The sequence below is a fragment of the Lepidochelys kempii genome, chromosome 1 (genome assembly GCF_965140285.1).
Source record: "Lepidochelys kempii isolate rLepKem1 chromosome 1, rLepKem1.hap1, whole genome shotgun sequence".
NCBI lineage: Eukaryota > Metazoa > Chordata > Testudines > Cheloniidae > Lepidochelys > Lepidochelys kempii.
The window spans coordinates 152,953,119-152,978,238 of NC_136380.1; the positions used below are offsets into that span (position 1 = coordinate 152,953,119).

Genomic DNA, 25,120 nt, shown 5'->3' on the forward strand with positions numbered 1-25,120 from the left:
TAGTTAATACTCTGTACTCTCCCTATTTCCACTTCCATTTTTGCTTTTGCTTCTCACATCACACTTCCAGCTGTTTGACACGTTCCTCTGTTTAGCAGATGAACTCATTTGCACAGTGTGATCTTCTCCTGGTTGCAGAGCTAGCTGCACCTCTGTCCTCTCACTGATTCTATGAATGCATCCCTGCCGCTGTCAGACCTCATGCCTTTACCTGTCCCAGATGGAAGTCTGCAATTCTCCCACTCTTAGACCTCTCCCTGGGCTACAGGACGTATGTATCAACCATGCTTACTAAACAGATCCAACTATGATCCAACTGCAGTTCTTCCCTCTAGGGAGTTGGTGACCAGTGGTGTACAGTGATCAGACAGCCTTCTGAAAGCAAAGTATTGCTTATTTTAGCAGCAGAAACAAGGCTTTTGGAAGGACAGGGTTTTAAAATAACAAGGAGTACACATATATACATCTTACCTAAAGTCTCCCCATCCTCTGATGATAACCTAAGTAAGCCTAGCTTCTCCCAGCAGCTCCCTGAGTTTCCCTCTTCTTCTCTTTGAATAACTTTCCTCCCTCCCTTCACACAGCCTCCCCCACCGCCCCCCGTCCATGCTGCTTAAAAGAGAATGTCCCTTTTAAAATCTGCTATAGTTCTTTTGTTCTTCTGTCTTCCGAGCTTTGATCCTTCCTGGTCCAAACTGGTTTTGTGGGTGGGGCGTCATTTCAGATTGGGGGGAAGGCAACTTTAACCATGATCCCAGGGGCTACATAGGCACCTGAAAACTGTAGGGTTTTTTGCAGACAGTAATTTAGAAATTAGCTGACAGGAACATGAATTTCTATATAAAAAAGAAAATTAAATAAATATTAGACCCAGTTAGTGCTAATACTAACATGTTCTGACATCTTGTGTCAAATCACTTAAGGGACACTAGTTAGGTTTAAAATGTTAAAGTATATTCTTACTCTTGACTATAACAATTGAAACAATTGTAGAAAAATCTAGCTTATTTTATATAATTTAGGCTACTTACTTTTTGCTATTCACTAAGCTTGGAATAGATCATTTAACTTTTGGAAACATTCTACTAGAATAAGTCCCATGAGTTTATACTGCACCTATGTGGGACTTTAGGGGTGTTATCATACCACAAATAATAAACTAGAAACTGACTTTAAACAGGAATGAAACTGACGCTTTTAAGTCACTTTCACATTATTGCTAACCCCAAATGTTTAAATATTATGAGTCAGGCTCACCAAAAATCATGAGACTGTCTTAAAAATCACAAGATTATGTAAAAATAATAGATTTTTTTTTTTAATTTGCCTTCTGCTTTTTGAGCCTTTAGGGTGCACTGGGGTCACATTTTGAAGCTTTCTCCACAGCCATGAGGGCTAGAAACTTACTTTTTCTTTAAGAATGAAGGTTGAAATCATCACATCTCCACTTGACTTCAGGAGCTGGGGCTTTAAGGAAAACAATAATTATCATTAGACTCATGACAAAATCATGAGTTGGCAACACTGCTTTCACTTCTGTTTTAAAAACTAGTTACTTTCCAGAAAGCTCTTAAGAACAACACTACAGTGATTTGAGTTGCAGTTCTCACAGGAGAATGTTTAAAACCAAACACCAAGAAAATTCCATATTTTAAAGCTGAGAAAAAAATGGAGTCTTCTGAGGTATATCAGCACACTGCAAACAGGAAAGGAAAGTAAACAGGCACAAGGGCTCTGGGCAGCTCTTTCTCTTGAAAAAAATTGGAGGGTCAAATCTTCCAGTCCTTAATCAGGTAATACTTCTAATCCACTCATATATAATAACACGTGCTCATTAATTATACACTTCATACATAAATATCTGAGCCATCTTATCCAGGGCTACACATTTTATATGCATTGGCTCAGGGACTTTGCTTTCTGGCATATTCTGAACAACGCTGCGCACACAGATGGTGTCAGTGAATAAGAACATAAGAAGGGCCATACTGGGTCAGACCAATGGTCCATCTAGCCCAGTATTCTGTCTTCCAACAGCAGCCAATGCCAGGTGCCCCAGAGGGAATGAACAGAACAAGTAATAATCGAGTGACCCATCCCCTGTCGCCCATTTCCAGCTTCTGGCAAACAGAGGCTCGGGACTCGATAATACAATATTATGGACAATACAAATCATGACAATAATAGTCGACTTTATGGACGCACTTACTGTTCTTTGTTCTGGAATTGACCTGAATACAGCTGAAACCCTCAGAATTTGATGTATCATATCTGATATTTATACGATGCTTTCTCATTCCTTCTTTTTCTCGAACTCAGAAAAAAAAAGACAGAACAAAATGGTTTTCAGTTACAATATAAAATTGCGCAGCAGTTGTTGCTCTATGGCCCAGCATGGGGCAGAACCTGCCACTCCTTTGCAGTTAAGTGATCTCTCATCTGAGTCTCATTCTCTCTCTTCATCCTTCTTGACCTCTGTGCTGCTTTTCATGCTGTCAACATGACATCCTTCCCAGTTGCCTGGGACCATTTCCTGGAGTCTCAGAGAACTGGCTGCCTTGGTTTTGCTCCCAGCTATCAGTCCTCTTTTCCCCCCTACCCTCCATCCTCAGCATGCAGCAAAGAGAGCGGCTGGTCCAGTGAATAGGGTGTCGGCCCTTAGAGACCTGGATTCTACGCCCCCCATGTACTTCCTGTATGATTTCAGGCCCCTGCCTTAGGAACAGAGTTTCAAAGGTTTTAGGCACCCAAAGATGCAGCGAGGCAGCTAGTGGGATTTACAAAGAACCTAAACTTCTAGGTGCTTTTGAAAATCCCACTAGGTGCCTAAATACCTTTGAAAATCTGGCCTTTAGTCTATGTGCCTCAGTGCCCCATCTGTACAATGGGGATAACAGCACTGCTCTACCTCACCGAGGGGTTGTGAGGAGAAATTCAACATTGTGGGGTGCTCAGATACTACGGTGATGGGGCCACATAGGTACCACAGGCAGAGGGGGAACTTCTCTATACCACTGCTATCCCTTCCCTGGGTTTTGGCCCCTTCTTTTCACTCCTCCCCCTCACATTTCCCTCTTTTCTGATGTGACTTTGGCTCAGAGGGCTTGGCTGTATTTCTTCTGAGTCCTAAGTTCCCTCTAAGCTGCACAGCTGACTATTAAGCCCTGATGCCTCTCCCCCAGCATGGACCTGCTGCGTCAGGGAGAGGTGCCCCTCCTCTCCGGGCCCAGCATGGACCTGCCCCGGACTTGCTGCAGCCAGGGGAGAGGAGTCCCTCCCTTGGCTTGGCCTGGCCTGGCCTGGCCTGGCCCAGGCCCACCGGAGCTGCCGGAGAGATGAGCCCCTCCCCGGCCCGAGCTGCTGCAGTGAGAGTGGGCTGGGGGGAGTCCTCTCACGGCATCGCAGCCCCGGGGCAGCCTGCACCCCAAATCCCTTGTCTCCAGCCCCACCCCAAAGCCCGCACCCGCATCCCCAGCCTCCGCCCCCTCCTGCACTCTGAACCCCTCATCCCCAGCCCCACCCCAGAGCCTGCACCCCCAGCCAGAGCCCTCATCCCCCCACATCCCAACCCTCTGCCCCAGCCTAGAGCCCCCTCCCACACCCCAAACCCCTCATCCCCGGCCCTACCACAGAGCCCTCACCCTTCCCCCCCACACCTCTACGCTCTGCTCCAGCCCTGAGCCCCCTCCCACACTCCAAACCCCTCGGCCCCCCCACATGAATTTTGTTATGTGCACCAATATGAAGGTCATGTGTCACACATCACCTCCATATTGGTGCACATAATAAAATTCATTCCACACATGGACATAAAAAATTAGAAGGAACACTGTCTGAGTCCCCTGCGTTCTCTCTTCAACACCCTCCTTCTCCCCTGGCCCCCTTCCCCTAGAGGAATCCCTGTTTTACCAGCTCATCTAAGGACTTCCAGATCCGTAATTTAATTACCAGCCCTTTCTTATCTTAAAATCACCCTGCCTCTGTTTGTAAACAAAATACTGACTCCCTGCCCCTGGGCAGGAGCTGAGACCAGCCCCTCTCCCCTGATGAACTCACATTGCACACTCAGGCTGCAGGGCAGTTAAGAGCTCTGCCTGGGGCTAGGACATGAACCAGGAGCCAGAGCTCCTTTATGAAGCTCCCCTCTGCCCCTCCTAAATGGTGCCCCCTGTTTGCAGGTTGGCTCAAGACAGATGAAATCATCAGAGCTAATAGTTTTGACATTGTCCCTTAACAACTCAAGTTTTTCCTGAGAGTTGGCTGTCTTGAGCTGTGCTTTTCCATCCTGCTTGTTTTTCAAGTCAGCCTTCTGACTGAGCTAAACTAATATATTCATACAGTAAACACCCCAATAACCAGACTATCATATAGTATTCATAAATTGTCACAGGGCAGCTCCCAATCCATCCCAGCTGTTTTCAAAGATATAGCAATTTGGTGATCTATTTAAAGAGTCCATGGTTGCAAGTGGCAATCTTAAAATGCCATCAAAAGGACTTGTGAATGTTAAAGGAGAGCTTTTTAGACTCTGAATATACACTCCAGAAAGAGTGGCAAAAGGAACATACACTCGCTCTGATTTGGCTATCCTGCTAAGGTTGGAAATGGGTAAATTTTTTGGAAAGACTCGGACTGAAAGCTTGTGTATGTAAATGCCCATTCCATATGCTGGTCAATTATAAAATATCACATTCTCTGGCTTCTTCCTCTTAGATCAAGGACACTTTCCTTAGGACATACACTGAAGCTATCCAGAATTACAACGGCAATGATGAGCGAAGCCGCGCAGTGGATGACGTACAACAGAGTGTAAGTTTAAAATAGCTATTTGTAAAAAGGTGTAAACAAAATCTATTCTTGTTTGCTCACGAAACATGAATTGCCAATGGCTCAAACATCTGTGGTAGTAAGTTATGTTTTAGGGGCTAAACTGATTACATCGATTTTCAGCCTGCATTCCTTCCACACCCACAGCTGCTACTGATTAGCCCTTCGGGGTGTTGGTTCCAGTATTCAATACCTAGAATGGAGAGACAGGATTCTGAACACCTGGGGTGAAATGCTGGCTCCAAGTGGGTGGGAGTTTTGCCGGTGACCTCAATGGTGCCTGGATCGCCTCTTTGGTATTTACTAGCCACAGAATAACCAGTCTATCCAAGGGTGCTCTGTTCTTGTTTGGGACACCATACTGTCAGTATCCTGGAAGAAAGAGTCACCACCAGAAGACAGTATTTCACACACTATATTGCCATGGCATCTAGCAGGCATCTGCTGACAACTGCTACTTTGTAAAACCAGTTTAGTTCACCCCGAATCTTGGGCTTGGTCAGTATTAGAAAACTTACAGCCTTGTAACATAATCAGTTTAAAATCAATCTAGTTATCCTGGGGCAAACCCTTAATATGGACTCATTTAAGCTAGTCTAAATTACACTTAAGATGATCTAGTTTAATGTAGAAACTTCATTTTACATTTATTTAGTTAAACACAATGCAAGTTTTATAATGCAGACAAGCCCTTGTGCTAGTCTTTAGTTGTTTGGTGTTTAGTTGGGATCATAAAGTGTGAGCAGTTCTTATTCTAAAGGGGCTCTGCCAGTAGCATTATAAAGATTTACAAATTCAAACATGATTAATCAGGATTTGGTAATCTAGCATCCTGTTTAGCTGATAACCTATAGCAGTTCTCTTTACAAAGACAATGAAAGGCCTGGAAAATAAAACCTATCAAGAAAGGTTAAGAGAACTGAGCATGTTCCATTGGGAGAAAAGACGGTGAAGGACAGATATGACTGCCTACAGTTGCTCCACGAGATGTTTTCAAACAGGTTATTGTCCTTCCAAAACAAAGACGGAATAAACAATAGTGGAGGAAAAGATGCAGCAGGTTTTAAAAATGGAAGTGAGGCTTTAATTATAAGAAGAATTTGGCAGTGGAACAAGATTACCAAAAGGACAGTGCTTTTTCTCTCACTTGAGATATTTGGGGCTAGACTAGACACCCAGGAATCATGAAATCCATTCTGTCACAATGCAGCAGGATGTACTACATGGTCCACAGAAGGTTCTATGGCAGTTAAGTGGGAGACTGCCACAGCCTTCCAGCCAGAGTGCTCTGCATGAGGAAACATCACAACAGGGCGAGATAAACAATTGAAACTAATACTGGATACCACATAAATGCAGCCAAATCAAGTGACCAGAATGCAGAGTTATACTGTTTAAATGTTACTTCCGGTCCTACCCATTATTGACTAACCTAGATACTTTTGCGTCATCAGTCAGTTCTTCCATCATGGAAAAATGTTCATTCCATCTGTAGCACTGGTCCTACAGGGCACCCACTTATAATATCTTGCCACGCTGAGAATTTGTCAATTATTCCTCATCTTTGACAGGCTTTACCAGTTTTTAAACTAGAATAGGACACACCTCCCACCCTTCCAAAAGCATTTTGAAAATATAAACGCAACAGTTCTGCTTTTATTTGCTATTTTGTTAACTCTTTTAACGAAGTCTTATGAGTTAGAGAGGCTTGATTCACCCTTTTAAACCTGTACTGCTTTGTCTCTCTTTGTGGTCCCCCTACATGCTTTATAACTCTCTCATTTTTCTCAGATGTTTTTCCTATTACCAAGGGAAGGCTTTTCAATTTAGATTTCTCAGGATCATGCTTAGCACCTTTTTTAAAAGATAGGTACATTGTTGGCCTTCTCCCCGTCCTCCAGTATAGTAGTGTTTGCTGACGGTAACTTACCTATTTTTGTCAGTAGTTCAACTACTCCATTCTTCAGTATAAGCAGAGAGCCCCATCCTGTTCCCACTGAAGTAAGTGGGAATTAAGCTACTGACTTCTGTGTGAGCAGAATCAGACCCAGGCTTATTTGGAAAATAAGTCTCAGTGAGAACCCTTGGTCTGACGTCACTGTGAGAGGTAAGATCTGAAATTATTCCTATGCTTCTTTTAACACTGGCTTCTTTTATTATCTACTTTTTCTTTGTAGCTAAGATGCTGTGGCATTCAGAACTACACCAACTGGAGCACGAGCCCTTACTTCTTTGAACACGGTATTCCCCCAAGCTGCTGCATGAACGCCAGTGACTGCAATCCCCAGGATCTGCGCAATATGACTGTTGCTGCCACTAAAGTGAACCAGAAGGTACAGGCCACTGTGTGCCAAAGGCAACTGAGATGCAACCATCTGGTGAATTAGTTTGCACATTACTACATATAGTGTCATTGAAGTGCGGTTTCTGCCTAGCGATATGAAGAGTGTTGAAACTGGGAATGGAGAGGTGAATAAGATTGCCCACTGCTTGCCACCAAACGCTTAAATTGACATTTCTGAAACAAGCAGACACAGAAACCCAACCGGTGGGATGTGAACTCACTTCCCGTTCCCATCACATTTGGTCAGGTACAGCATCTTGCACAGAGGCAAAGCTGGCAAAACTGTTTAAATACACAGAAGTGATGCAGCTGACCTCGATACTTATGTCAATCAGCCGTACTCATTCTCACTGACTTCCCCCTCTCCCCCCCCCCAAACTTGTGTTCTGTCAGAAATTTCAGGCATTGGATGCTAACAGTTAGCCCAAACAGAGAAAATAGGGATGATTGACATGAAGCGTTGTGGGGTAGTGAGATATGTTTGCTGTGCCCCTTCTAATCTCATTGGATTTATACTGCTGCAGGCAGAACAGAGCTAACATTGACCCCCCCTCCTCACCTTCAAAAAGACGATTGGGAGAGTAGTATCGAGAGAGAGTGAGTGAGAAAGCAAAACAAATAAATTAATAATAGAATAAAAATGCAGAAAATGTGAAGAAAAGAGGGAAAAAGGGAAACAATGCAACATATAGAAAATACACCCCTACTACTGTGTTGTGCAAGGGGACATTCATTGCTGGCACAGAATTTCTTTCCTGTTGACTTTTTGCATAAGATTTTCAAGAGAGGTAATAAATTGTTCATAAAGGGAATAATCCTGATGCAAAATTAAATCTTGATATAACCCCATTGACTTCGGTGGTTACAGCAGAGATGAATTCGCCCCAGTACGTTTCATGATTTATTTCTCTTGTCATTTCTCGTGTATTTCCAGTGTAACTGTTAACACAAGAAATTATTTGTATGTAACAGAAAAATGCAGAAATGGTTGGTTGTGTTCTATTTTAATCTTTTTCAGCTGGTACTGTAACTCAACTGCATGTCCATCAGGGACTTGGAGATGGGGACTGAAGTCACATTTACGACTCTGCCTTTGTAAAACAGTCAAATAGAGTGTTTTTCCAGTCCATACCAAGAAGAAGGATAATACTGGATTAGCTTCCACTAACCTATCCTTCAGTCATAATAGCCTAATGTGAGCCAATCAGTGCTAATGGATTTGGAACAGGGATGATGTCAGTCTATTGTGAAACTTGAAATAATTGCCATCAATGTAATGTTGCTGTGTTGGCTGAGTTTAAATGATTTGCAGAGACATTAATTTACACTCATTAATTAGTGCCAGATTCTGTGTTTTGTAGACAGGGAGGAGGGGAAAGTGCAGTGGGGCTGAGCTGCACCAGGAGGAATTCTGACTGAGACCTGGTCTACACTACATACTTACTTGGGTATAACTACATCGCTCAGGGGTATGAAAACTCCTCACCCCTGAGTGACGTAGTTATACCGACCTAACCTGCCCCCCTATGTAGACCAGCATTCACTCTCACTTCACAGAGGTCCAGTCTTTGTTTTATCTTTAATTTTATTATTTTCAACCAGCCCTTACCCATAGAGTCTCTATTTCTGAAGTAGCTGACTTGATTATTTTGACAGAATTGTCCACAGATAGTTTGAAGGTCTTGTCCACATTTGAGAAATCGGTTTCAGTTGCCATTTAAATCAAAGACTTAAAGAACTCTCTCTGCTTGGGAGCTGTCCCAGATCTTTGAGTTGCTCAAAGAAACTTGAACAAGGTGGGCTATTTCTGAGAGATGGTAGGGGAATAGGAACAAAAGCAAAGCAAAAGGAGTTGTGACTGGTCGAGTACTGTAGCTTACAGGGAAGGAACAGCTTTGATGGTCTCTGAACAGACAGGTCGCAGGCTTCGTGAATTTTTGGTTATTGCCTGTGACCTGACATTTACTAAAAATAACTGTGATAAAATCTTAACCTTATTTATGATACTCGTCTGTGTATTTTTTTTTTTTTTTTTGCAGGACTGGGGACATACAGGTCCCTTTGTTGTAGAGGTCTCTCTCCCTCTCTCTCATACTCTCACACACACAGATTAAATACATTTGAAATGCAGTCTTTTCCCTCATCTTCAAAAAACAGTAATAGGAACAGGCTTCAAAAAAGGTTAAGTAAAATAAGTTACTAAAAGATCACAAAGAGTACAAATGAATTACCAATGGAGGCCTATTCTAGTGGTCTGACCACGCGGCTGGAGGTCAGAAACTCCTGGACTGTGTTTACCACCTCTGCTACTGATTAGCTAAGTGACTTTGGGAAGTCATTGAGGGCTAGAGTCACAAAAGGACCTAGGCATGTAACTGTCGCTTTAGGTGCCTAGATTCCAGAATCAGACTCTGCTGGAATTCACAAAGCCCCCATCCAGCTGTTTGAAATCTGCGTGTAGGTGCCTAAACTCTCTCAATGCCTGACTTTTTCCAGGAAAAGTTCTTTAGACACTTATTTTACTCCATCCGAACACATCGATGCAGCCTCACTGTAGGTGTCCGGACGTTTAAGTCACAGAGCGATTCGTGAAAAGAAGATATGTCTTCCTCCACCTGATTGGCCTGTGGGGCCCGATCTGTTAAGTGTGCTCAGAACTCGCTTGCTGGATTGGGCCCTGTATGCTGACATGCACAGAACAGCAGGGGAAGGGAGAGGACAGCCTCCCTCACAACTGTTAGCCCAGGGGTTTAGAGTACCTACCTGAGGTGGGGAAGACCCCTGGTTCAATTGCTACCTCCACCTCAGAGGGGAAGAAGGCATTTGAACAGGGATCTGCCATTTGTCAGGTGAGTGCCCTCGCCATTGGGATATAAGAAAAGGAGTACTTGAGGCTCTCTAGATGTTGGTCCCCCTCAGTCTCCCCGTCTCCTGTTCCATTGTGAATAAATCATTAAAAAATTCATTGGAGCAGGGTGACAGGACCCTGGGTCTCCCACCTCCCAGGTGAGTGCTCTGCCAGGCTACAGCATCATCCTCATGTGTGTGCTTTCTTGTGCTCTCTCTCTCTCTCTCTCTCTCTCTCTCTCTCTCTCTCTCTCTCTGACCCAAATGACTTCTTCAGGATTTATTCACAGTGGAACAGCTGAGGGAGCCCCACCTTAGAATACCCTGTAGCCCAGTGGCCAGGATACTCACCTGACAGGTGGCAGATCCCTGCTCCCCCTGAGATAAAGGGGGGACTTGAACCAAGGGTTTCCCACATCTCAGGTGACTACCCTTACCACTGGGCTAAAAGTTATGAGAGAGGTCTCCACCCCCACCCCACAGCGTCTTGTATATTTAAAAAAAAGAAAAAAAAGGCATGGGCACCTGATGCCAAGAAAGGCAGCTGTAAATCCGAAACAGAGGGAGGCGCCTCCCTGCAATCTGATTTAAGCACTAAACTTCCTAAGAAGGGCGGGGCTTGGGACACCTCTCTTCCATTGGCTAATTTAGGCTGCTCCCCACCTAGCACGCTGGCTTTTGTAATACCATTCTGAAGCACGTATCTCTCCCCATTCATTTTATAGGGAACCTGCATGCCTAACCCAGGCTTTGGAATCCCAGTGTTTTTTTCCTAGGCACCTAAAAGTTAGGTATGGTGATGCTGAATGAATTTAGCCCTAAATCTCTGTGTCTGGTTCCTCATCTATTAAATGAGGCTAACTCTGAGATGTCATTAGGATTCGCTAACCAAAGTGCATTACAAACAAATGCTGAGCATTATTTTTCTCTAAAATAAAGGAACAAGAATAGGGATGCAAATGAAGTGATAGTTGCTAAATAGGATTCCCCTGTGGCGCTCTCTCTCCCCCCCCACATACACACACGCACAATAGCTGCATGATTATGATATACCGAATTTTTCAGGTTTGTTTGGTAATGTCTGCACCGCTCTTGAGGGTGCACCAGTTCTGAGTGTGAACAACAAGGACTGAGCACTTAAATCATAATCATACAATAAATTGCCAGAAACAGTAAAGTATGCTGTCCTGGAAAACCATTCTACAAACAAGGAGAATGAGTAAAGATATCTTACTAGCATGAATTTTTTAACAAGTAAGACTTAAAGTCTCTCTCAAATTACCATAACTGTTAGCTGTTACATCTTGTGCTGGCTATTGAACAGAATAGATTTGTGAACCTTTGGGAAAGCCTGGAAAAATATGAAGCCACATTTGGCAGAATGAAAGAATTGTTTGAAATATCTAGCCTCGTTTCATAATATTTAGGACATACAACCATAGTTGCTTGATATGTTAAACGAGTAACCTTGAAATGATGTATAGTATAATGCTGCAAGATGTAATTAGGGATTAATATGTATGTTGAAACATCTCATAACTGATTTATGGCTGCCCTGCTCTTGAGTTACTCTTAACTTTATCTACCACTTCATTACTCTGAGGATTAAAAAAAAATGTATTTCATATTACAAAAGAGGTTCAAGAAATCATGTAATCTAGGTCATGAATGGCCTACATTTAACAAAGGGCATTTTCTTCTTCTTCTGACCACTAGTGTGCAGTATAAGGCCCTGATATCCTCTAAGAACATGCTTAAGAGTTTGCAGGGTTGGAGCCTGTTTATTCACTTGCATCTGTATGATGAATAGACTCATCACACCGCATAGGCACTGACTTTTATTTTTTCCTGGTGGGTGCTCCGCCCCACCTCCTCCCCCGAGGTCCACCCACCCAGGTCCTTTCTGCTCTTAAGGCCCCTCCCGAGCACCTCCTGCCAGCTCCTCTGATCCTCGGCCAGCCCCAGGGGCCCCACTGCCCAACAGCTGATCAGCAGCCAGACCCCGGGCTGGAGCCACTGTGGCCGGTGGGTGCTAAGCACCCCCTATTTTTTTTTCCTGTGGGTGCTTGAGCCGCGGAGCACCCACAGAGTCTGTGCCTATGTCACACTGGCAGTGCTGGAGTCAAGACTGAGAAAGGGGAGCCAAGTAGAATTTCACTCTTGTCTCAGCTTCCTATAGAACTGACACAGATCTAACATCTACCCTAAAATACCGCTTCGAGTGGCCTCAGTTTGAGAGTAAGTTCTTGCTGGGTTTGGGGAGAAAAGATGGATTGTTTTGTGTGTGGCTTGGTGGGGTTTGTATCAGGGGGAAAAGACGGACTCTTTGTTCCTGTGGTTTTCAGTTAGTGACTTGGATTCCTTTAAATACCTGAAACTGGAAAAGCTAATTGCAAGCACATTTTGGAAAAAAATAATTTAAGAAAATATATGTATTGAGAAAGAGAGACGGATCTCAAAAGCATGTCCAGGAGAAGGACATCCTATGCATGCAAATTCTCTGCCTCCTACCCTAACTTCTAAAGGCCACGTATTGAGGTGGGGGGAGAGTGGCTCTGATGGGATCGAGGTCTGGACTGTAGACCAGAAATGTGTATTTGAAGGGGGAGAGGGCTTGTTTGTTCTTTTCCTCTCAAAAAAAAAAAAAAAAAAAAAAAACTCAAGGAAACAGTCGAACCGCCCCCCGCCCCCCCAAAAAACCCCAAACCTTCAGTACTGTCATATATTAAAAGTAATAAACCATTCCAGACCATGCCTGGTACCTTTAGAGGGACACTGCCAGGCAGGACACCTCCCTACACATCCAAGCCATGCTTATTTTAAACAGCAGCATGTTCCGAAATAGGCTAGTGTTACAGGTGCTAAAGCGCCCCCTCCTGGCCAGGCACTAGAACTGCAATGAGCAGAATCAAGGCCTCGTTTGCTCTGGATCCCATGGGTGTTTCAAGCTTCTGGAGCCTCATCAGGTTGCAGCACCAGTTTCTCCCTTGGCCTGTCTGGCACATTTCCTAGCCCTAACTCAGTCTGTCATCCCTTTCCCAGATATGGGGCTCTTCGGCCCACATGCCCTTGACCCCCAGCACCAGCGCTGACCCCCAGGATGCCCCAGTTACTTAAACACACCCTTCTCCCAGAACTCCCCTCAAAGGTGTGAAGCTTCTGGTTACTGTGTAACTCTCAGGGGCATGTAACGGTTGTGGAGTAGTTAGCACAGAGAGGCACTCTCTGCACAGAGTCTAACACATGTATGCTTTTACTTAATCATATAAAAGCAGAGGAGAGAACAGCTCGTATCAAACAATAAGCATCTTAAACTGCAATGTCCCTCACTAGTTCACCCTTCTCTTGTGAGTCCTTGGGGGGCCATCTAGGTCCAGGCAGGTAGGGAGTCCACTGCTTCAGGAGGTGGTATGTGCTGGGTTGCTTCTCCCTACTGAACTGAAGAAAATGCCCCTTCCCCACCCAGAAGACCAGCCCCTGCCCTTTTGAAACCTTTGGCCCAGGTGACACCCATGCCAGCTTCCCCCTGTGGACACAAATCCCTACCAGGTGATTTCATTGCCAAGGTGACTTCCCCCTACTAAACCAGTTCTGCTGCGTAGGGACCGTCTGTTGTCTAGAAGAGTGAATAGATTTCCAGCAGTTTAGGGTCTTAGAGTAAACTATCCTCTATTGTTCTTTTGCCACCAGCCTTTGGCATCTTAATCAATGTGGAGACAAATAGACCATAGCGAAGGCAAAAGGCTGGGCATTCAGAATGGAGTTTGCAGCTTGACACAGGCACATAAGATACGTCTACAGTGCAATATTGTTAAAAACCTGCAGTGCCAAATGTCAGAACCTGGGTCAATTGACTCAGGCTTGCGGAACTTGGGCTGTGAGGCTAAAAATAGCAATGTAGATGTTCCAGGTCGGGCTTGAGCCCAGGCTCAGAGACCCCCCCCCACCCCCCTTGCAGCTTTTTGGAGCCTAGACTCCAGGTGGAGCCCAAATGTCTACACTGCCATTTTTAGCCCTGCAAACCAAGTCCTGTGAACCCAAGTCAGCTGGCACGGGCCAACTATGGCCATGCCGTGAGTCTTTGATTGCAGTATAGACGTACTCATAAGGGTTCGTAATCTCTCACACAATTCATAAATTGTACAGATATATTCCCAAATTGTCACAGCAATCATGATTCATTTCTACTGCCTGTAACTTGTCAGGTTCTGCTTTGTTTTCAGATCAACTCTATTGAGGCCGCCTTTTTTTTTTTTTTAGTATCAAAAAGATTTTCCTTAATACAGCAGTGTCTTATTTATTACAGCATCACATTAGATGTCTTTCCCATTTGAGAAAATTTGTTTCTAAAACGTACTGCTTCTGTCTTCACGATTGTTGGGTACACTCATCACTTAACAGGAATAGTTATTAAATAAGTTAAAATGTTGTTGGAAGTCATGATAAAAATACCCAATTTCTGACTGAAGCCAAATGAAATGGGGGAAGGGGCACACACGCTTAAAGGCTGATTATGTTTGTCTTTGTTTTACAGGGCTGTTATGATCTGGTAACCAGTTTTATGGAGACAAATATGGGAATCATAGCTGGAGTGGCTTTTGGAATTGCATTCTCACAGGTATACAATTATATTACATGAACTAGGTGGGTTTTTTCTCTCTTTTCTTCTTCCCCTGACTTCAGGGAAGGATTATAATAAGGGACAGAGCTTAGAATGCTTATTAGTCCTTTGGTCATCTGTTCATTGATTTTCTTTTTTCAACTTAAATGCAGTTTCTCCTTGGGAATATGCAGTTATGATTCAACTAATGACTAGCTCAAGGAAAATCACTTGTCCCTCTGTTGGGTCAAACAGAGGTTAACCCAATAAAGCATTGTTTTAAATGGAGCATAAAAAACTCAAAAGCTAAATAGCTGATCCTTATGTTGGATAGGCTTTTCACTCTTCAGGCTTTCTTTTTTAAAGATCTTGTTATAAAATTCAAAGATCTTTAAAATAAGAACATAGTTTTTGAATGAGCCAGGCTAAATTCGTTTGTTTTGGTTTGGTTTTTATGTGGTGACCCAAACTATTTGCTTATTTCAGCTTCACTGTAAAAAGAAAAAAGTTCAGGGTGGAAGAGAAGTAACTGTCAAACGTGTTAGTCTCTAAGGTGCCACAAGTACTCCTTTTCTTTTTGTTAAAACTCTGTTCATTCTGCTAACTTGTCTAAAAAAAACAAAAACAAAACCTTTTGATTTTTGTGAGGAGAGACCCCTTAAATCAACGTAGGAGTTCAGTTTCCCTAGCTACAAAACAACAGCACAGCTGTAAGGAGAAAGATGCCAAAACCACAGTCTAAAAGCCACACTTTTCATGATACATTTTGGCATGCGGAGGATTCAGGGAACACTAGGAAGCTGGCTACGGCTCCCTGACTTTCAAACTGCCCTGGCCCTGACATTGGTTAAAGAAGCCTAGTGACAGTTCTAACTTATTGTTGTGAGCTGGGTGAAATTTTGGGTTGAGTTAAAACCCCAGTGAGATTGATAGGTATGAATTTACCCTTCAATTAACATTACTGTAAGCATAAGCTCCAATGTAAAACAAAAGGTACGTGTGAACCTGCCCAGGAGTTTTTGACTGAATATTGTTTTGGGTAGGGTATTTGCATGTCGAGATCACACAGAAAGAGAGGACAGAAGTACAGAGAGGGAGGGAGGGGGAGGCAAGAAAGCCAAGCAGTGTCCTCTAAGTACAGTGTGACCCTGGAAAAAGCTAGAGAGCTTTTGAGTCTGATGTTGACGAGAGGGTTGGGGGCTGTAAGCTAAGGGGTTGGCTACACTTGCGAGTTACAGCGCATTAAAGTAGCCCCGGGTGCCCTCGCTCACTACCCATCCACACTGGCAAGGCACATAGAGGGCTCTGACTCTGCGGCTAGAGCACTCTGGTACTCCACCTCGGCAAGTGGAATGACATTTGATGTGCCTCGGCTGCAACGCCCGGGCGTCAGTATGAACGAGGTGTTGCATTACTTCGCTCTGATCGGCCTCCAGAAACATCCCATAATCCCCTTAAGTCAAGTGGCCGCTCTTGTCATTGTTTTGGAATCGCTGCAGGAATGCAGATATGCCCTTTCAAAGCTCCGTTTCTGACAGCCGGCTGCTTATCTACTCTGAGACAAAGCAAGCCATCAGTGTGGAATGCTGTATGTGAGACAGAGAGAGAGGCAGGGGGAAGGGGAGTCTGCTGCTGTCCGAATTTACAAGACAGCATGCTGACATGCTCTCAGCCCCCCCAAACCCACTCTCTCTCTCCCCCCACATACACACAACACACTCCCTGTCACACTCCACCCCACCCCCAACCCCCATTTGAAAAGCACGTTGCAGTCACTTGCATGCTGGGACAGCTGCCCATAATGCACTGCTCCCAATGCCGCTGCAAGCACTGCAAATGTGGCCATGCCAGTGCGCTTGAAGCTGTCAGTGTGGACAGACTGCAGTGCTTTCCCTACTGCGCTCTACGAAGTCTGGTTTAACTCAAAGTGCTCTACATCTGCAGGTGTAGCCATGCCCTAAGAAACTGCTCATTTTGTTCTCAGTTCCTTCTGCACTCAGAGAAGCAGGATTTTATGCATTCCTTGTAAATAAACAAGATTCCATCAAAGAAAATACCAGACTCCATCAGTTTCTACTTTCAGCTGGAACATCCCCAGAGCCCAAACTCTGACTAGCTATTTGGGTCGAAAAGGAGCAAAGACTAGTTAAAAGAAGCCTAGGGACCGCTCTAAATTATGAAAGCTGCTTATGGTGCTTACACCAGTGAAAACCAGGAATACTACCTGCATCTTCCACAAAATCTTGATCCTTCTTTGTAGTAATCACTTGCCTCGAATGGTGAGAATCCCCTCAAAATGTGCAGAAATAGGAGAAAGAAAACCACATTTAGAAGCCCAGTGCCAAACCATTTCCAAAACAGGACAGTGAGGTGCATGCACATTCATGGGATTAAACTACTTCCATCTGAGCGAGTATTTGCCTTCTCTCTTCTAGACCCGGAGCAGGTTGACTGTAAACACTACACTTGAAAGTTATCATTACACCTGGCATTTGCTTTGGTCATTTAATGTGAAAAATCCAGCATCAGGCTTTTTAGAAGTGTAAACCTTTTTGATGGCATGAGGCACCACATTTTAAAATATTTGTGCACTGCTTTGAAAATGGGAAGTGCCATATGAGTTTATTCTGCTTCACCTTAAAACACATGAATTCAGTCAATGTGCTGCAGGTGAAGACCGTGCTCTCATCTGCTAAAAGACCAGCAACACTCTCCTCTTTTGACTGTAGTTTACTACAGTGTAGCCCCTTTCTCTTTTCTTTGCTTGACTTGCACATCCTGTCATTCTGTGGCAAATTGTAACAGGGAGTATGACTGTCCATTATAGAGGTTCAACAGTGTGAACAGACTTTGTTAAAACTGGGGGAGTGAAGTTAGGAGTGACTTATGCATGGCTACATGTTTTGGTTCAAGAAAAAGAATTCTCTGTACTGTGCCATGGTTGTAAGCTTCAGTATTTTTGAGCATTATTTAGTTTAGAATATTGTCGTATTGGGCAATGTTTCTATGATTTTATTTTAGTCAAATCCCTATTAACAAGTTTCATTGCTTTGCTGAATCGAGCCTATCTCTAAATTCTTTAGTATAATTGCTTCCAAGTATTGAGGAAAGCTTTTAGCAGATCCATTATCCACAGAAACCCAGGCTCAGGTAGCCTGAATTGGGTTAGTTGGATTAAGACTTCTGACTGACTACTCTCTCTTGGATGTTACTGTCTGTTCTTTGTCACCAGAAGACCATGATGTCTTTGCTAAAGAACCACACTAACATTTTCTTGTCTGAGTCTTGATTGTGAGGAAACCTCATGCTTTGGTTCTGCATTCTGTGCTGATGGTCAGTTGTACCTGAACCATCTCAAAGCATTGACTCATCCTTCAAACAGACATACAGCAAACCCTCAGATATTAGAACTTTAAGAAGCCAGAAGATGTGATAACACTAACTTGTTACTACTGTATTTCACTTCTTGACAACCAGTAGTAGTCAACTTGTTCTTGTTCCTAACCTTGATGGCACCATTATAAAGTGCTCTCTGTACTCTATCTGAATCTGGTTTTAGGTAGTCAGAATTGTGTTCAGTGCTGATATCTTTAAAAAATCCATCCAAAAGAGTTTGAGGACTCGGGAGGTAACATGTTGGATTATTCAGCCCTACAGGATTGAGGCAAATTGCAGGATATTTTATAGATAAGGATCTGGACCAAGTATAAATCACCAAATTTGCTTTAGCCTAGTCACATCTTTAATGAATCTGTAGTGCGTGCTGTATTTTTACATGTAGCATTTTAACTTGGCTGGAAGTTGTTTGCAGCTAGGAGGACAATATAGAAAGAAGCCAAACTGGGATTGTTTGTCAGAATTTTGACCTGTCTGGATATTTACTATAGGCAATCCATAATTTATGGGCTAAATTCTGTCTTTGATGGAATCGGACAGGGCAGCAAAGAAGAACAGAGATGCAGACCAATGCATCCTCTGCAATGAGAATCATGCTAGCACTGGCTGGATTTATCATGACAGGCTGCAGGCAACACAATGTGAAATGCACTTTGCTGCTGCTCCAAGCAAGTGTAAAGTGCACCCTGATGTGTTGCTGGCAAGTATTTGTTGCTGATGGCAGTCTCCACTCCAGCCAACTGGGGGGGCTAGACATTCTTCACTTCCAGCATGCCGTCACCCCTACACCATTAAGGAGGTGGGGGCATGACACTCAGGCAGGCATACTTCCCAGCCCACACTTGTGCACTGTAGAGTCTATCTGGCCTGTTTGTGTGTGTGAAGTGACTCCCTACCTCACTTAGCCCCTACGCCTGGTGGAGCAGACAGCTGAATGTAGCCTAATATGTGAAGAATACAATAAAGTTGGTTACCATTTACTTATTAATCTGTCTTGCTTGATCCACATAAGAAGGGAATCCTTGGACTGATTTCAGATAAGAAGGGCTAACAGAAATGTAGCAGGCAGAGATACAGCTTTAGGTGAGGTTTCACTGTTTCTATTTAGAATAGTTTTAATCAAGTAAAAGGCAAGTTGCACTGTTTTGTTCTTCTGCAGTAGAGCATGTTGTGCTGGCCTTTCCCTTGCATAATTTGTTAGGTGTTGACTAGTATAAGGAATGTACCAGTTCTCAGAAATGGAAAAAGTTGATGTAATGGTATGATGTGTCTTATTACTCTGGCATGATTTCTCAATCACAATTAGTGTCTGAAAAGCTGCTTTGGGACTGATGATGTCTGCACAATTGGGAAGCCCAGACTTTGCTTGTTGAGGTTTAAATAATAATTTTTAAAAAAGCAAATTGTTTTTGGAATCGAAGTCTGACGTTGATTTTCAGCTGGAATAACTTGTGTTTAGCAGGTGCTCTTCATGAAAATGATCCCCATACACTGGACAACATAAAATAAAAACTGTCCAAGTCGCCTTTAAGAGGAGTGATTTTTGCCTGTGGAAAACTACAGTGCAGATGTTGGTTTAAAGGACATGGGATAGCCTTTTCAGGTTGGAATTACCATTGAGTTACTCATTAAGTAGGAGGGGATTGTAGTGCAGCTTTAGAGCCATATTGTTCCAGCTTCTCTGCAGGATGCAGAGACAGCGTACAGTCCACGTACTAAAAATCAATCCTTCAGAGTGCACAATACCGATTCATTTAAGGGTCTGTGGTTGGTTTCCCTCTAATCCAGTGCAGCATCCACTTTGTGCGTATATTTTAGCACTTGCAATTTAATTTCTAGCAGAAAGTTGAGTAGTTGCACCTGACTGGGAGCACAATTCAGGTGGAGGCATAACTCTTCAGATCTGTGCCCATAGCTCATGTTTGGGACAGAAGTTGCACCCACCGACAAGAAAGCTGGGCCACAGCCTGGCTGAAAATACATTAAGGAGAATAAGAAATGTTTGAAATGTCAATTTGCTCAGTGCCAATGTGTCAGACTCAAAGCAGAGTTTCTGTTGGATTTGAAAATATTGAAAAAATATTCCTAAATGCTCTAAAAAGTACATTCATAAAAATACCCCTTTTTAAAGGGACAATCTGTAAAAGCTATTACCCTGATTCTGATTTGAGTGTACAGCTTCCTCTGTCTGAGAAGAACAGAATGGCTGAGTAGAAACAGCTGTGAATGGATGCTGGTCAGGAAGAGGAACAGGTTTTTTGGCAGAAACACTCCAGGACATGAAAACTTCATAGACATTCTTAGATGAAGCCAGTGAAATCAGAAGAACTAATGCCACAATGATTGGTAAACTCAGTCCTTTCCAGAAGAGCATGGAGAGCTGTGTGCCCAGAACACTGAGGACTGAGAACACAGCAAGAGAAATCAAGGAGCTAAAAGGTGAAGTGTCATTCCACATGGAGAAAACTGGAGTATCAGCTCCAGCAGCTGAGTCCCTGGCTAGTCAAACGCAGGACTGAATTTGTATTTATGGCCGTAAATAGGGACACATTGTGAGGCTGAAACAGCACAAATGACCTAGAGAGACCCAACCTGCAAGTAGAGGTGAAATCATTGTTCCGTTTCTGTACTTTGTAATAACAGGGAACACTTACAGGCTATAGCATTTTACATCTTCAAATCACTTTATGACCATTAATCCTTACAACACTCCTGTGATCTAGTACGTAAGACAAGTCATCGTGTATTCCTTGTAACCAAGACTGTTAGGAAGTTGCTACACTTGGGCTTGAATGGTAAGATTATACATAGATTTGGACATGAGACTAGAAACCACATGGCAGAGATGTGAACACACCACACATTGAATTGCACATGTTCAGATGATTTTTTGACCACTAGAATGATCGTTCTTCATCATGAAGGATTTAAATTTTTCAGTGTTTCCCAACAATTTGCAAACTTTTTCAGATTATCCTTGGCCAGACCAGAGGTTTATCCCGGGCAAATGTTTGGCACTGCCAGGAGAAAATCTGGAGAAAAGGAGATAAAGAATAGGGTAAAATTCAAATTCAGATGGGAGCCTGGGACTTGCACATTTATGTGTTGTTTGAACATTCTTATTCAAAATGCTGAATACCATAGAACTGGGAGTATAAAGAGAAGTAATAAATAAGTAAGTAAGAAGTAGATAAGAGCTACAGCATATTACTATGGAGAAGATGGGAAACAGTGGGAGCTAAGGCCTGGTCTACACTACAGCTGCCGGTCATAGAATCATAGAATCATAGAATATCAGGGTTGGAAGGGACCCCAGAAGGTCATCTAGTCCAACCCCCTGCTCAAAGCAGGACCAATTCCCAGTTAAATCATCCCAGCCAGGGCTTTGTCAAGCCTGACCTTAAAAACCTCTAAGGAAGGAGATTCTACTACCTCCCTAGGTAACGCATTCCAGTGTTTCACCACCCTCTTAGTGAAAAAGTTTTTCCTAATATCCAATCTAAACCTCCCCCACTGCAACTTGAGACCATTACTCCTCGTTCTGTCATCTGCTACCATCGAGAACAGTCTAGAGCCATCCTCTTTGGAACCCCCTTTCAGGTAGTTGAAAGCAGCTATCAAATCCCCCCTCATTCTTCTCTTCTGCAGGCTAAACAAGCCCAGCTCCCTCAGCCTCTCCTCATAAGTCATGTGTTCCAGTCCCCTAATCATTTTTGTTGCCCTTCGCTGGACTCTCTCCAATTTATCCACATCCTTCTTGAAGTGTGGGGCCCAAAACTGGACACAGTACTCCAGATGAGGCCTCACCAACGTCGAATAGAGGGGAACGATCACATCCCTCGATCTGCTCGCTATGCCCCTACTTATACATCCCAAAATGCCATTGGCCTTCTTGGCAACAAGGGCACACTGCTGACTCATATCCAGCTTCTCATCCACTGTCACCCCTAGGTCCTTTTCCGCAGAACTGCTGCCTAGCCATTCGGTCCCTAGTCTGTAGCTGTGCATTGGGTTCTTCCGTCCTAAGTGCAGGACCCTGCACTTATCCTTATTGAACCTCATCAGATTTCTTTTGGCCCAATCCTCCAATTTGTCTAGGTCCTTCTGTATCCTATCCCTCCACTCCAGTGTATCTACCACTCCTCCCAATCTAAGCGACACAATTTGAGTTATGTTAGTAGCGTAACTCAAGTCAACCTAGCTTAGATCTACTTACTGTGGGGACCACGCTGTTATGTCAATGGGAGACGCTCTCCCGCCGACATTGCTTCCGCCTCTCGTTGAAGTGGAGTACAGAAATCGATAGGATAGAGCACTCTCACATCAATTGCGTGTGTCTTAGAATCATAGAATCATAGAATATCAGGGTTGGAAGGAACTTCAGGAGGTCATCTAGTCCAACCCCCTGCCCAAAGCAGGACCAATCCCCAATTTTTGCCCCCAATCCCTAAATGGCCCCCTCAAGGATTGAACTCACAACCCTGGGTTTAGCAGGCCAATGCTCAAACCACTGAGCTATCCCACCCCCCAGGTCTTCACTAGGCCTGCTAAATCAATGCCGCTACATCGATGGCAGCAGTGCAGATTTAGCTCCGTAGTGAAGACCAACCCTAAGGTGGATAAATGTGACTGTTTCTTGTGGAGGAAAGGGTTTGTGTGGAGATGCAGTGAGAAGGGGAAGAGTTTTTTTGTGGTGGTTGTTGGTTTTTTGTTTGCTGTTTGAGTTAGTTTATTATTTGTTGTACTGTGGGTAAAGAGTGTGTAAGTAGACTGTAAAGATGTGGAGGTTTATAAAGATTTTTTGACTAGCTGGTTTATGATAACCAAATTGCTCCCAAATGGCACAACCATGATTGACCAAGTAAGTGACAATTAAATCTTTCTAGCATCCCATACCAGCACGTATGTTCTTTGTACTGTTTACTCAAAATCCTTAATTCTTTTTTTCTAGTCTCTCTCTGTTTTTTCCTGCCCTCTCCTCATTAACACTTGTTAATGTAACACTTGTTATCATGGAAAAGGTGGAGACATTTGTATGGACAAATCTTAGTAATATCCAGAGACACTGTACAAAGTCCATTTATATAATGGCTTGCCCCTTTTATGCTATGCTCTGTGAAATACATGAGTTTATGTGATGGTAACATTACCCCTTAAAGGTATGAAACAGCATTTAGGCAGTGCCAAAGAGAAATCAATAGCCTGAAGGTCAGAAGGTGCACACACTTGTAATCTGAATTTCAGTGGAAAGCCAACCTGTTGCTTTATGGAGGATGGATTTGAGTAAATTTGTCTCTTTAAATGTTCATCTCGTATAAACACATTACCATATCCTGGGAAGTATTGTAAAGCTGAACGTTGTCATTACTGGAAGTCCATATGCCATCTCTGAAACACAACAAACTTCATCGATGACCTGGAGATGTCTACTACGTTTAATGGCATATTATTTGTCAGCGTTCTGCTTTAAAATGACATCTCCTCCTCCTGCCCTCCCTTTCGTCCCAGAAATCTAATGCAGGAAGAAGGTTGTGGTGGGGGATGATTACAATAGTGATCTGTGGCCCAAATTCAGTATCAGACAGGTTTTTAAATAGAGATTATATACTACCTACTCTCCCCGTTCAGCTAGAACTCTCATTATTATGGCTTGGGGGTTCCTGGCCAATCAGCAGCATTCTGGAGCAGGTACCAATATACCACCATCGCCTACAGGAAAAATGGTCTGTTGGTGACTTTGTGACATCTGTGTATTTCCACTGCCATTCAATAAAACAAAGAAGATCTGAAGAATAGCTCTGTGGAGCTCAAAAGCTTGTCTTTTCCACCAACAGAAGTTGGTTCGATAAAAGATATTACACCTCACCAATCTTCCCTCATTCAATAAAGGGGCTCTCCTGTTTTTGATGATATGCACAAGTCTGGTATAAAATCTACTATCGTCAGCTCTTTGAGGCAGAAACTGTGTACCACCCTGCATGTACAGTGCTACACACAATGGAGGCCTGTTCTTCATTGATCCCGAGGCAATAGCAAATGACAATAGCAAATATCGAACCTACTCAGCAACTTGACATGGGGTTTGTGACTCTGGAAGACCAGGTGCCAGCACTCATGCCAAGGTCCCCATGTCTCAGCTGAACACTGACAATCACATAGTTGCAATCAGTCTGGCTCACCTAAATGTTTAGTATTGTTAAAATTGGCATTAAGATGATATAAGAATGTGTTTTGTGTTTACACTTTACTGAATGCTTGTGAGTTGCTGCATGCATTAAATTCACTTATAGCACCTGTATCCCATATTGTAAGGTAATATTTAAGTATTTGTATTGTGCGCCTTTGTGACTGTGCAAATCACCAGGCAGCAGAGAGAGATCAACTAGTGTACAGTGTTGGTCTCCAACAGAATGTGTTACATCCTAGCCAACAACAATGTGTTACATCCTAGCCATCCTAGTCAATGTGGCCCATTGACACCACATGGACTATTGTGGAACATTAAAGCGAACAAAGGAATTTGTTCTGGTCTTCCCCACCATGAAGGAGTCATGCAAGTGAATTCCTCCCACCAGTTAAGTTCACAGCTCAGAGCACACAGAAGGGAAGGGGGGGGGGAAACCCTTGCAAGGAGGGTTGGGCTGCTGCTTGGACTCTGGGGGCAAGGTTTTCTAAGCGTAAGCCAGGGATTTCCAGCTGCTTTGCTTGGAGTATCCCTAAAGGACATGTAGATCTTGCTTATTATAGAACCTTCTATTACCTTTTGAAACCTAAGATCGTAACTCATTTGTGTATGTATGTTTACCTGCTTTAACTTTGTAAATAAGTCTTGTTTCCTTTTTAATAAATCTCTATATAGCTTATAATAGGATTGGCTACAAGCATTGTGTTTGTTGTGAGATCTGAGGTGCAATTGACTGGTCCTTTGGGTTTGGGAGTAACCTGAATATTGCTGTGATTCTTGGTCTAAAGGACCATCTATCTCAAAGGTAGGCTCACTTGGGTGGTGAGATAGATCAGCGTATTCAAGGGGACTGTCTGTGACTCCATGTTAAGGCTATTCTGGTGCCTGAGGACTTTACACCTAATAATTAATTGGTGAAAAC

General features: G+C 43.4%; 1 protein-coding gene across 1 annotated transcript in view; it reads left to right on the plus strand.

The window, feature by feature from the left end:
• Window positions 1–25,120, plus strand: part of TSPAN7 (tetraspanin 7) — a 193,347-nt gene that overhangs the window by 161,184 nt on the left and 7,043 nt on the right. The window contains exons 4-6 of the mRNA XM_073358333.2: window positions 4,714–4,809; window positions 7,005–7,160; window positions 14,553–14,636. Of these exons, the coding sequence (XP_073214434.1) occupies window positions 4,714–4,809; window positions 7,005–7,160; window positions 14,553–14,636 (336 nt within the window). The remainder of the gene's footprint in view (window positions 1–4,713; window positions 4,810–7,004; window positions 7,161–14,552; window positions 14,637–25,120) is intronic.